Source organism: Psammomys obesus, unplaced genomic scaffold, assembly GCF_907164565.1.
Source record: "Psammomys obesus unplaced genomic scaffold, mPsaObe1.curated_primary_1811, whole genome shotgun sequence".
NCBI lineage: Eukaryota > Metazoa > Chordata > Mammalia > Rodentia > Muridae > Psammomys > Psammomys obesus.
Genome location: NW_026592666.1, coordinates 2,808,941 through 2,821,576, shown reverse-complemented (window position 1 = coordinate 2,821,576; position 12,636 = coordinate 2,808,941). Strand labels below are relative to the sequence as shown.

The window sequence follows — 12,636 nt, the reverse complement described above, 5'->3', positions numbered from 1 at the left end:
AACATACTACCCATATTAGCATTTCATCTTCTGCTTGCAACCTCTGTCTTTTCCCAAGTGGTACTTGGTAAGATTCTGGTGATATCACTCTGCAGATGACAAAGTCCTTGGTTACTCTTTCTTTAGAGAACATGCTTTGGAGAGGAGAGTTGTGCGAACATTTGCTAGGAGAGCTGCTTGGCGGATTTTGAGACAGAGCCTTCACAGGAGACACACTGTGAAATGATCCTGCTGAAAGTCCAGTCTCTGTAGTAAGATCTTTGCTTAGGGAGGTTAAAGCTAAAAATAGGATGAGAATTGAATGGGATCCTTTCAAAGTCTTTCAGCTGAGACTCGGCATCACAGGAAAGGCAATGGCAGGCAGGGTGTCTGCCAAAGCTGCATGGCTCATCAGCAGGGATCATTTTAGATAGCTCACAGTGGTGCTTACTATGGACCTTTTGATCATGGCATGTTTTTGATAGCAGTATTTTAAAGTGAATTTGTTTCACTGTCAAAAAAAATCAGATTTGCTGTTGATTGATCTGAAAATGCCTGTTAAATTTCTTAACTCTGAAATGTACACATCTCTCCTTTTTAATAAAAGATAAGGCTAGATACACAGGCCTGAATCTTGGGGCAGAACCTCCTATGTATAAAGTTATCAATTCTGAGTATTATTTAAAATTTAAAATTTGACTCAGCCTCTGCACTTAGCTCTGTACTTTGAAGAGTGTTGGAAGATTCTAAATCTCTTCTTGATTGCTTTTGTGCACCTCTCTTAAAAGACATAGATCAAGAGTTTCCACTAACTCTTGTAATTCGATCTGTGAAGAAACCTTTTTTTTTGTTTTTTTTTTTTTTTTTTTGGTTGTTGCTTATAACAAGCACAGGGCCAGAATAACATAGAGGTTTTTAGAAATAAGATTTAAGTATAGCATTGACTATCTGAACACAATGGTAAAATCAGAAGGGCTTTATTTTCTTCTATGTTAAAATAGTCTAATCTTACTCTGAATGTCTGCCAAGCTTCCTAGACAGATCTTCCTCAAGACCAGTAGGAAGTATGTGACCATAAGCACATATGCATCCTATTTTTAATTAATTCCAATAGGTTGGAAAGTACGGAAGCTTCTACGTGTCTCTGAAAATGTATTCGTCCCCACGTTCCCCCCAAAGTGGTGCCACATCGTCACTTCCTTCCATGCAGAAGGTCTCTGAGGACAGCTGTCCACAGCTGCAGTGTTGTGGTGCTCTGTGACCTATTTCTATGCTAACGCTGCTTTTCTTTAATCTATTAAAACGAAAAGCTTACTATGAAATTACAAGTGTCTAGGTATTTAAGAAAAATGTGTAGCACACAATTGAAAGGAGACATGATTACTCACTTGCAGATTGTAACCAGAGTCTGACATAGACAGCAGGAGGTTGGTAAGAACTCATGAGAATGTGTGTATGCACACACGTGCGTCTGTGCACACACACACACACACACACACACACACACCACAATCTCAAAAACATTTCCGGGGCTCCATTCTTTTAATTAAATTTAACACACATTTTATTTATTTATTTCTTCACTTAAGGTAAACTCCTCAGTTATAACTAGATTCTAAGGAGTCTTTAGTTTTGTTTTATAAGTGGTTTTCATTAAAAAAAAAAAAAAAGAATCCCCAATTGTTTCAAAATAGTGTAGGTGTAGAAAAAAGAGGAGATACAATTAAAAGTAGCATAAATGCATTCAGCCTTGAGTTGTTGGTTCATTAGAGGATGTTAGAAGAAAAAACACAGGATCTCAAATGTGAATGTGCAAAATTAAAACAGATTGTTGTAAATCACCCTGGAAAAAGTCAAGAAATTGTCACAGTTGGCATTTGTTGGTTGATGAGACCACTTGGCAAACCTTTTCTGGGGTCTGTGTTGCTTTCAAACATCTTTTGTTTACTAATGCATCCTCATTCTGTGGGCTCTGCCTTCTGGGTTGTGTTACCAAGCCTGTTTATCCATGAGAGCATCTTTGGTTTGTTTGGCTTGATGAAGACAGGCTTGAAGTTGCAGTAGTCCAGATCAGTCCTGGCCTTCCTGTTCTCTGAGATTGGAAGAGGTTAGCTATGCCCCAGCATCTGAACAGCTAACATTTAGCTGAAAGCATGAATCACAGAGTAGGGGAGCAAGTGCTAAATTTCAGTATAAAGTGAAGGTGTTTGACAAAGGTCACTGGTTTGTGTGAAAGGATTGCAAAGAGCCTGTTTTCTACAGTTTCTGGTGTTATATAATAAATACATGTGTTTAATCTGTAACTAGGAACAAGTTACTTAATAAAGGAATTCTTCCTTACCAGTTTGCAAATTGGGGTTACATTTTCAACCCCTTGCAATTAACTTTTTTTTTAAGCTTTAATTGGCTATAATTCAAAACCAGAAGGATTCACTTAAGGTAGAGACAAAACCGTGGAGCACAAAGATATCTTCCTTCCTGGGGGGGAAAGAGAGTTAGTGTGGAACACAAGAAGGCTTTGGGCACTGTCCCAGTTGGGAAGATTTGCTTCTTAGTTAAAGAGGAACCAAGGGGCAATGACTTCCTGGAAAGTAACTCCTTGACCACATGCAATAGTTTTGTTCTAGCCATGTAAACTATGCAAGAAAGCCTGGTTCTGCAGAATCTTCCGTGTAACGCATCTTTATCATCTGAACTAAAAAGGGGTTGCAGTATAAGTTTCCCCGGTTGGTTTTTATCTGTCTTGTTGGTTTATTTTTGTTTGCCTTCGTTTTGCTGGGTCCCCCCCCCCCCAGGTTTCTCTTGTAGCATTGAGAATGTGTTTAGAATGTTGATGACACAATGGAAAAACAAACTCCATTGGGAGCCATCACAAGGATGGAGGTATAACTCTCTCGAGTGTGTCTTTAAGCCAGCGCACAAGTGTTCTATACAGTTTACATCATATGCTTCATATTTTTTTGAAATCTGAGAAATGAAACAGCAAAATATGTTTTTATAAAAAAAAAGAAACAGGAGAAAGTTACTCTTTTCTGGGGAAACCACTAGGGTGCAATTTAACGTCTCAGGAGAGGGTTTTCTGAGGAAGTCCCTCGTGCTCTGCAAGGGTTAGACTCCCTGTGCAGTGAGTCATTTGCTTTTTACTTGGTGGGATTGTATCCAGGCCTTTCAGACACTCTTGGTATTCACTCCCTTCAGGAAAGGACTTCAAGCACAAGTGTCTGTTAGGGTAAGGGGCCAGATTTCCAGATCAAACATGAAGCTGTAGAACATGGCAGCAGGACTCATGAGTCATGCAATGTGCTACCCTTGCAAGCGAGTGAATGAAAAGTCATGTATTCTTACATGAGTAGCCTGTTCACTGTTAGTGACGTGGATCTTTTATTCCAAGTCCCCGTCATACCAAATTGAGAAATGATATAAAAGAAAAAAAAATGGAAAATGTAATAGATCTGAGAAGTAGGGAATTTTATTAAATTATCTGAAACAGGGAAAGGTCATGATTTTCTTCTGTCTTATAGTTATCAACCTGATATCAACATGTTATAAAGACAATGCATGGTTATCTTTTGAAATTAGTGAAATTGGCCTTTGGATATATCTCAACTATGCTAGGTATTTTCTGGGATGATTGCCCTTAAAATACCTTCTTAAAGAACCAGGGAATACTGGATAAACACATAGAGTGGGTTTAGAATTTCAGGGTGGTCTGTGAAAGTTGGGAGACCAGTTTTCTCATCTGAGAGATACTCACTTTCATAAATAAGGTTCAAAGAATAGTCTACAAACTGGAAACACTTCTGAAATTATACTTGGCTCTGAGTTCCTCGTCAATTTAGTTAACAGTCATTCATTAGCAGCAACGTTGTGCCAGGAACTATGATGGGAGACAGGAAGGCACCATACCTTTGTTCCTGTTTCACAGTGTATGTGCCCTACTTGCAGTGAATTATCATCTTTGCTCTCACTGTGGATGCCATCTAGTCTGTTTCCATACTGCTTATCCCTCATCTTTTCAGAAATTAATTTTTAAATGCTGTTTTTTAAAAGGAGCGTTATTCCAAGGTGAAGGAAATGCAAATTGAAAGGGCCACATCAGCTGCAGAAACAATGCAGTTATGGAATAAAGACTCTCCCACAAACAATAGCGATGATAGAAAGGGCTGAATATAATTGGTCCCAATGGGGCAGATCTGTTTTCTTTACTCTTAACTATGTACTTTAGGCTCCACCCATTGCCAGTGTAACTAAATTGCACTCTCAATACATAGTAAAACTGTCTAAACTGAAATAAAAATATATAAGCACATATGTATATGCACACACACATATATAAAAATAGAGAAAATTTCAAGACTTTGGCTGCTTAAAATTATAAGTAAAAACAAGAAAATACTAAATTATTTATTAGGAACATATCTGAGCCACTGAATTTTTGCTTGGTCTGTGAAAAATTCCATTTTGAATATGAGTAATGTGGTCAGGCTAGCTTTCATTAACAACAATTACTTTAAGAGAATTTTCTTCTGTGTTCTATATACAGACACAGTAGAGCTACCAGACATTTTTTTCCTACCATTCCTGCATGGATGTTTCTTCTTTTTAATTAAAATTTACCAAATTCATCTTTGTCCTGGCATAATCAAATAAAGTTCCCCGGACAACAATGATTGCTTGTTATTCTAAGATTAATTATATAGCTCTAGAAATAACCAACGCCCGCCTTGGAGAATTGTGGCTGAAAGCTGTAAAGACGGTCGTCCATTTCATTTCATTTTTTGAAGGAAATGAGCATGAATCATATGCCAAAGAAGAGCTGCTTTCTTTGCACACAAATGAAAATATAATAATGTGGAGAAAGTTGCTTGTTTTTCTCCTTTATCTAAACACACCGTCATCTCTGAAGCCTGGAGACATACTGTTTTAGGTGGTTTGTCTGCCTGCTCTCCAACATAGGAATTAATTTTCACTTTTAAAATTTCTAAATATGGTTCTTGCAATTGCAAGGTCAGAGCAAGCAGGCAGAACCCTGCAGTTAGGGGCATACTAAGGTCTTCAGGATTATTACATGTCCCCAGGCATTGCTCATGAGAGTCTCTGGATGAGGTCAGAGCTCATTCTGGTCCCCTGGGGCTCATGGTATATTCAGGGGCAGGGCTTGGGGGGGCTTCTTGCTGCTCAGGGATCCTGGCTGCTTAGCGTGCTGCTGCTCTGTATCAGGCTCTGGGGATTTTCAGGGAAAGTTAGGAATATCTTTCGGAAGCACACAAAGAAATAGCAGTGTTAAGTGAGATAAGCGCTGGAAAACATGTGAACATATTCGCTCTTTAATTATCAGACTTAACAGAAGATAAGGATGAATTCAGTAAGAAAACCCATGAATATCACAAAAGCCTAACTTGTAACTAATACCTGGAATCAATTTCCAGTAATCTTCTAATGAGATTGACGGAGGACATTTCTATTTCTCCTTCCTGCTTCAGGCCTTTAGAGTGATATAACCTCCTGCCAAGAGCCTAGGACCAAAAATGAGATTCAGTAATCTAAATCCACATCTTCTCAACTATTATAAAGAACTGCAGCCAGCGTGCACTTATTATCTCTCCCTAGCCGTGGTTTCATTTTTTTCCACAACTTTAGATACTTGCATCCATCACTGTCTGAAAATGTTAAATGGAAGATTTCAGGTATACGCTATAAATCTTAAAAAGCTTTTGTTTCACTGTATTGTTATTGTTTTATTAGCTAGCATTGGGATTTACTTAGTAATTTGTAAATCAACCTTCTTCTTAGGCATGTGTTTACAATACCAAATTCAGTCTGTGTCAGATCTGTACCTGACCCTGAGAGTAAAGAACTAGAAACTCAGATGTGAACTTCCAGAACACAGTCTTTCACCAGTTACAGCTTTGTCAAACCTCCCTGCAGCTTGATAGAAACCTAGCATGTCAGATTCAGGGGCTAGTTTACACAGTGGCCATGATACAGAGCCATGGAGGCAGACAGCTCTTACCCAAACACTGAGTGGCTTCGACACATGGACCAGTGTGGCCCTGATTCATTTCAGCCCACTTGACCCTTCCTCATGCCTTGTTTCTGAGGTAGAAAAAGTCTCACTGTGTCTAGTGTGGGATGAAGATTTGATGAGGTTCTGCACGCAGACAAAGCACATCTCTCCAGCTAGCCGGATAGCTAGCTCGGTTGATTAGAATGTGCTGCTAATTGTAAGTGTGTCAAACAATGTCTTCCACAGAAAATCAACAAATGTTAAAGCATTGATGAGTAAGGGAAAGAAGAAGGGGCTGGGAGGAGTTGGAGGTGAGAATCAAGCAAAGACACAATATCTTGAGTCCTCATTGATAAACCAAGCATTAGTCAACTAACAAAAAAAACCTTTAACCCTCAAATTCTTTCTCCCTTCTCTCTCACTCTCCAATCCCTCCCTCTGAAAGACATTGCCTCCTGAATTGTGAAGATGTAAAAACTGAGCTTTTAATGTTCATTTTTTAATAAATGTTACATTAACAAAGGGAGTATATGCCATTTATCTTGAGAGTAGAAGATAGGAATGTGCAGGTATTCAGTATAGAAAATGACCTTCCCCTATTCTCCAAAGGATACTTTAGCTTAATACAGAAGACCAAGGCCAGTCTGAAGCATCTGGAACAGTCCCTTTTTGGCGACAATTCTTTCAAGACAAAATGCCTTAGAGAATCATTTTTAGGTGGCTAGCCCCTGGGGGATAGATGAATAAAAAAATATAAAAAAAACTGTGATAAAAGCAAGTCTTATATTAGAAATTGAAGTATTTTTTTTTCTTGTCTAAATTCATAAAAGAAAAAAGTGCACTTACTTCATAAGAATCTTTACTAGAGACAGAAATGAAATAGACAATGTAAAACTCGTTAAGAGTCATCAGAGAGATACACCGAAGATAAATGCAGTTAGTGTCATCCTTCTGTCTTCAACCTTGAAATTGTACGTGACTCAACAAGAAGCCAGCAGAGTCAAGGTTATAGAATGCCTTGGTTGTACAACCATGGAGATAAAACAGCTCTGACTCAGGAGTAATCAGCCTTTAATTTATGATGTGTAAAGATTTTTTTTTTAGTTAGTATAAATATCTCTCATTTTGAATATATGCCTTATAGGTTTAGCTTATAGGTTTAGTTATCTGTCTGAGTATATCCAAAATACAAAAGCACATGCTCTCATAAATTCAGCTGCGTGCCACTGTAGAAAGGAGAATGGTGCTGACATGCTACTCAGACCTGTGCTTCAAGTAGGGTGTCCCCCAGCCAAAGAATGGATACAGAAACTGTGGTACATCTACACAATGGAGTACTACTCAGCCATTAAAAACAAGGAAATCACGAAATTTACAGGCAAATGGATGGAACTAGAAAAGATCATCCTGGGGGAGCTAATGCAGACCCAGAAAGACACACGTGATATATATTTACTGGCAGATTTTAGTCACATAATACAGGATAGACATAAAACAACACACAGACCCCAAGAAGATATATCTGATGGAAATCTTAGGCTTTTCGTGGGCCCAATAGTTAGGGGAGAGGGAGATACCTGTGACATAGGCTATGTTGCCTGCTTTTTGGTCACTTCCCCCTGGTGAGACTTCCCTACAAGGCCACAACAGAGGAAGAGGAACTCAGTCCTCATGTGAATAAATGAACTTGGGTGTCTGGGTATGGGGGGTGGGGCTCCGGGGCTCCCCTATTCTGAAGAAAAGGGTAAAGGATATGCAGGAGGGAGGGTGGAACTGGTTGGAGAAGAGGGAGAATCTTATGACCGAGATATAAACCGAATCAATTAATTAAAAAAAAAAAAAAGAGGAAAAAAAGCTAGAGCTTCAGTCTGCCCAGGGATTGTGGTGACACAGATTTCTCCTAGAATAAAGAAGTAAGCCAAGCAGATGAGGGCAGTTTGTTTCGCTTGTGTGTGCGGTTTTGTTTGTGTTCTAACACACCATGAACTCTAGCAGGCATGCTTGCAGTTCAGAGCACAAGTTCCAGGTCAGGCACCATGGATAGGAACAGTGACACCTAATCTGGGCCTGTGGCTGTCACGTGGAGAGAGAGATCTAACGTAAGTAGTGCAGTGCACTGAAGGCAGCAGCTGAGTTTCACGCAGCACCTCATGGTAGCAGAGAGAAAGGGCACCAAATCCACCCAGAATTGTCAGGAGAATGCCTCAACGTTAAGAGGATCAGAGAGACACTGAATATATAGTATAGCAAGAAGATCAACACAGCCAAATAACTAGGGCCCAAAGGGGCTTGGGGAGGCTGAGGTACCAACCAAGGACCATGCATGGGCTGGACGTAAGCTCCCAGCTACACAGATGTAACAGATGGGCAGCTCAGGCTTCATTTGGGTACCCTAGTAAAGGGAGCAGGGGCTCTCTCTGACATGCACTCTGTTGCCTGCTTTCTGATCACACATACCCCACCACTGCCTGTGGGATTGCCTTGCCAGGCAACAAGAAAAGAGGATGCAGACATTCTGATGCCATCTGATGAGCTGGGGTCGATGGGGAAAGAGGGTGGGAAGGTGGGAATAGGAAGAGAGAATGGAGAGGACTAAGATCAGGATGTAAAGTGAATAAATAAATTAATTAAAAAAACAACATTGTAATCCACCGTCCCATTTACCACACATATATATTATCACATACACACATACATATACACATACATGCATACATATACACTTAAATAGCACATATCGTTTCTGGTAATAAATTCTATACCATCACATTTTCAATGTGTCCAAGACACATTATTTAAATAACTGTGTTTGTCTAAACATTTCCAAGTCTATTTCTGACATGAACTTTCAGAGCTGTGGGATGTTTTGTTTTGTCTTAATGAAGAATGTATCTTTGCAAATCATAATGAAATCATAAGGATATCAATAGCAGTAGAATTTCTGGAGACAAAAGAAAAATTAAATCCTTTAAAAATGTTTTCCTGTAAAACTGGAATAAAATGAAGTAGAACCAATTAGAATAAAAAAAAAAAAAACAGAAGCACTTAAGAAGAAACTTAATTGTTGCTGAGAGTATTAGAATCTGATGGCTTAAAAAGAACTTAATTAAATTTCAAAGTAAAATAACTTCAGTTTAATGATGTCCTTTGTACTGGGAAAAGATAATGTTCCATAGAGCGTATCATGTATTCCTTGCCCTACAGTTGAGTAGTAGTTAAATTGCTTATTATTTTCTTATTTTGATTATTGTAACACTGTATGTTACTAATGAAGGGATTATTTGTGAAGCGTTAATTCTGGTCTTGGGGCTGTGCACATACACGGTAATGTAATCTCATGAACGCCCTGTGAATATTTCAGTGGGCAAATAGAAGGATCTTACTAAAAGCTGGGAAAGCCAAAGATTGTTTCCCTTCTACGGCGGAATATACCTACTTAGAAAGAAAGTGCTGTTTTAGGACAGTGTCGGAAACACTGGAAAAGCCATGTAGTTTATCGAAAGGAAGAATGGTCTCAGTACCTGTTAATGAAGAAGCAAGAGAATTAGCCACAAGCTCACTTGCGGAGTACACATCACACAACCCCTGGACTAAATGCCAGTGGAAGACAGAATATTTTGTGCAAGTTTAAGACTCTTCTGCTTCCCCCACAGCCTCATCATGTGTTCAACATGCTGAAGAAGTACGTCCGTGCTGAGCAGAAAGACAGACAGCATACCCTAAAGCATTTTGAACATGTGCGCATGGTGGACCCCAAGAAAGCTGCTCAGATCCGGTCTCAGGTAAGCTCTGGCATGAGAATCATCTGCAGCTTGCACAGTCCATGGTTATTGCTTCTTCCGTTGACGGGAAGAGGTTTTGCTACCTCCAGAGCACCTATGGTAGGGCTGTTGTGCCTCTGTGGAAAGAGTTCTTTAAAAAGCTGACTACATGAGGGAGATACTGTCTCAAGGACTGGGGAGCAAAGAGATGCCTCAGCAGTTAAAGGTGCTTGCTATTCTTGCTGAGGACTTGAATTGAGGGCACAGCTCCCACATTTCACCACCATCTAGAACTCTCATCTAGGGGATCTGATGCCATCTTCTGGCTTCCATTAGTTCCTGCACATTTATGAGTGCACACAAACACATATACATATATCCATAAATAAAAATAAATCTTGTACAAAAGGTAGAGCATTTTAATAATGTGTGCCTTGGCGTTTTCTAAGTCTCCTCCCAACCTGAAATATCTACAGCAGCTGAGACTTTTAAAACTAGTCATTAATCACTTAAAGCTAGCCACTAAGCTAGTCATTAATCATTTAAAGCTTGCCACCAAGACTAGGAAGTGGTTCAGTTGAGATAGTGGGAACAGATGCCATAGGCTATGGCAGCCCACGAGTAATTCTAGCACTCAGAAAAGCTTAGATGGGATCCCTGGAACAAGCTGGTTCGCTAGGATATCCGTCTTAGTGAGCTCTCATTCCAACTGAGAGACCCTTCCTCAGTGAACACAGTGCAGAACACTAGAGGAAGAATCTCAATGTCAACCCCCAGCCGCTATGCACATACATGCACATTTGCACATGTTCAGCTAAACATGTAAATAATCATACACATACATATGTACATATGTACAGAAATAAATAAAAATTCAGAATAAAGCCACCAAAATGGAAGAAAGGATAACGTGATAAACAGAAAGCTGTATAATCTACTCGGCCAAATTCTGCCAGATGACAGTCTCCATTGTAAGTGCAATGTTTAGGTTTAATGGAATCTAAATGAGGCTTTGTAATGTTTTCTGCTTTCTCATTCCCAGAGGTTGAAAAACCAAGGCCTACCCTCAGAAATCTAAGATTTTATATTTCCTTGACTAGAATAAAGCCAAAAGCATTCGTATTCTTCACAAAATATCCAATCAAATTAAAATCTTTCTATGTATTAGAAAACTTGCAGAGCTATTTATGTGGGGAAATAGCATATTTAGAAAGCATGGATGTTAGGAGTCTGGTGATGGATATGGCCTTGGAAATAGAATGTGGCAAGCATGCAGTCTGCTGGTGAGTTAGAGAATAAAAGGATGCAGACAAAGAAGAAAAAGCCCCTTCAGTTTCATGTCCCAGCCATGCTGGTCAGCTTTATCAGGGTGTGTGTATGTGTGTGTGTGTTGGGGGGGGTGTCACTGTTTCCCTAGCGGAGATTGTTCACCAAGAGTTGTCACATTCTAACAGGTTATGACACACCTTCGTGTGATCTATGAGCGCATGAACCAGTCTCTGTCCCTGCTCTACAATGTCCCTGCCGTGGCGGAGGAGATTCAAGATGAAGTTGGTGAGTGAGCTGTCTTGAGAACTGTGCATGAGATAGGCCTTCCCCCAATACAAATGAGGGTTGAGAGTCTCCTGTGTCCAGTCACCCATGTCCATGTGCCTACAAGTTGAACAGCACATTTTGTGGGTTGGGGGGTTCACATGTATGTGAGTGAGTGTGAAAATGCTTTAGTGTGCACATGGGAACCATGGGAAGGCATCAGGGTGTTCTGCTTGACCGCTGTCATTCATTCCCTTGAGACAGAGTCTCTTACTGGACCTAGAGCTTGGATGATGGCCAGCGAGCGCAGTGATTTTCCTGTCTCTGCCCCTTCACCGTGCTAAGATTACAGGGGCACATGCTTTTTTCATAGATGCTGAGGATTTAAGCTCGGGTCCTCTTGCCTACACAGCAGGCACTGTCACCCTCTATGCCATTAACTTGCAGTTCCTGTGAGTCTGCAAATGTAACCAGTATAGAGAAGATCGTGAAGCAATGACCCACTTATTATTGAATCACATGTCAACGGTTATATTCTAATTTATCCTATCTTGTAGGTAGATATTTACTGTACTGTACTACTTCATAATTAAGGACAGTAGAGATTTTAGTCTGTTCTGTATATTAACTGTTCACATTTTTTATTCATTTTTCACTCTTGGGTTTCTTGTGACTGCATTTTTCAATCGTAATTGGAAGACAGAAATCAGTAACAAGCTTTCCATATAAGAAGCTGAGAACTTATTATATAGGTGGACACAGTAATGCACACCTGTAGTTGTGGCACTTGGGAGGCTGAAACGGGAATTGCTTCGGCCAGCTGGTGATGTATAGTGAGTTCAAGGCCAGCCCAGGATACACAGTGAAACCTGTCTCCAGAAAAAGATAAAATAAGATATACATAAATGAAGGAAATTTTCCAAAGGGACTAAATAAATAAATAAAAGACTCATGATCTTACTGAATTGAAGTTAAAGTGTCTAGATGTATGTATTAAATTAGCTTAGGCCTCTTGTCTTGTGTGACTGATTTTAAGGTAGCATTAACAGTATCCTCAAACTATAACACTATAAGCCATTATAAAGGAGGAAAATGGGCTACTAAACTTAAACCCACTAATTATGGTTGGCACTTTCTGATTTCTAATTTGTTCCTAATGGAACTTCTAATTTGGCAATACACTACTCTAAACATTACCCACGAGTGAGTCAGACAGATGGTGACTCAAATCCCTATGTGTTGCAAAATGCCCAAGAATGGGGCAGCCCAGGAAACTTAAAATCCCAAAGACAGAGAGAGAGAATGAGAATCTTTCTTTCTTTCTTTCTTTCTTTCTTTCTTTCTTTCTTTCTTTCT

General features: G+C 39.6%; 1 protein-coding gene across 4 annotated transcripts in view; it reads left to right on the top strand.

The window, feature by feature from the left end:
• The window catches only part of App (amyloid beta precursor protein), a 231,916-nt gene that overhangs the window by 167,327 nt on the left and 51,953 nt on the right, over positions 1-12,636 (top strand). For all 4 annotated transcript variants that reach the window (XM_055614811.1, XM_055614809.1, XM_055614808.1 and 1 more), the window contains 2 exons: positions 9,640-9,768; positions 11,202-11,301. In XM_055614811.1, the coding sequence (XP_055470786.1) occupies positions 9,640-9,768; positions 11,202-11,301 (229 nt within the window). The remainder of the gene's footprint in view (positions 1-9,639; positions 9,769-11,201; positions 11,302-12,636) is intronic.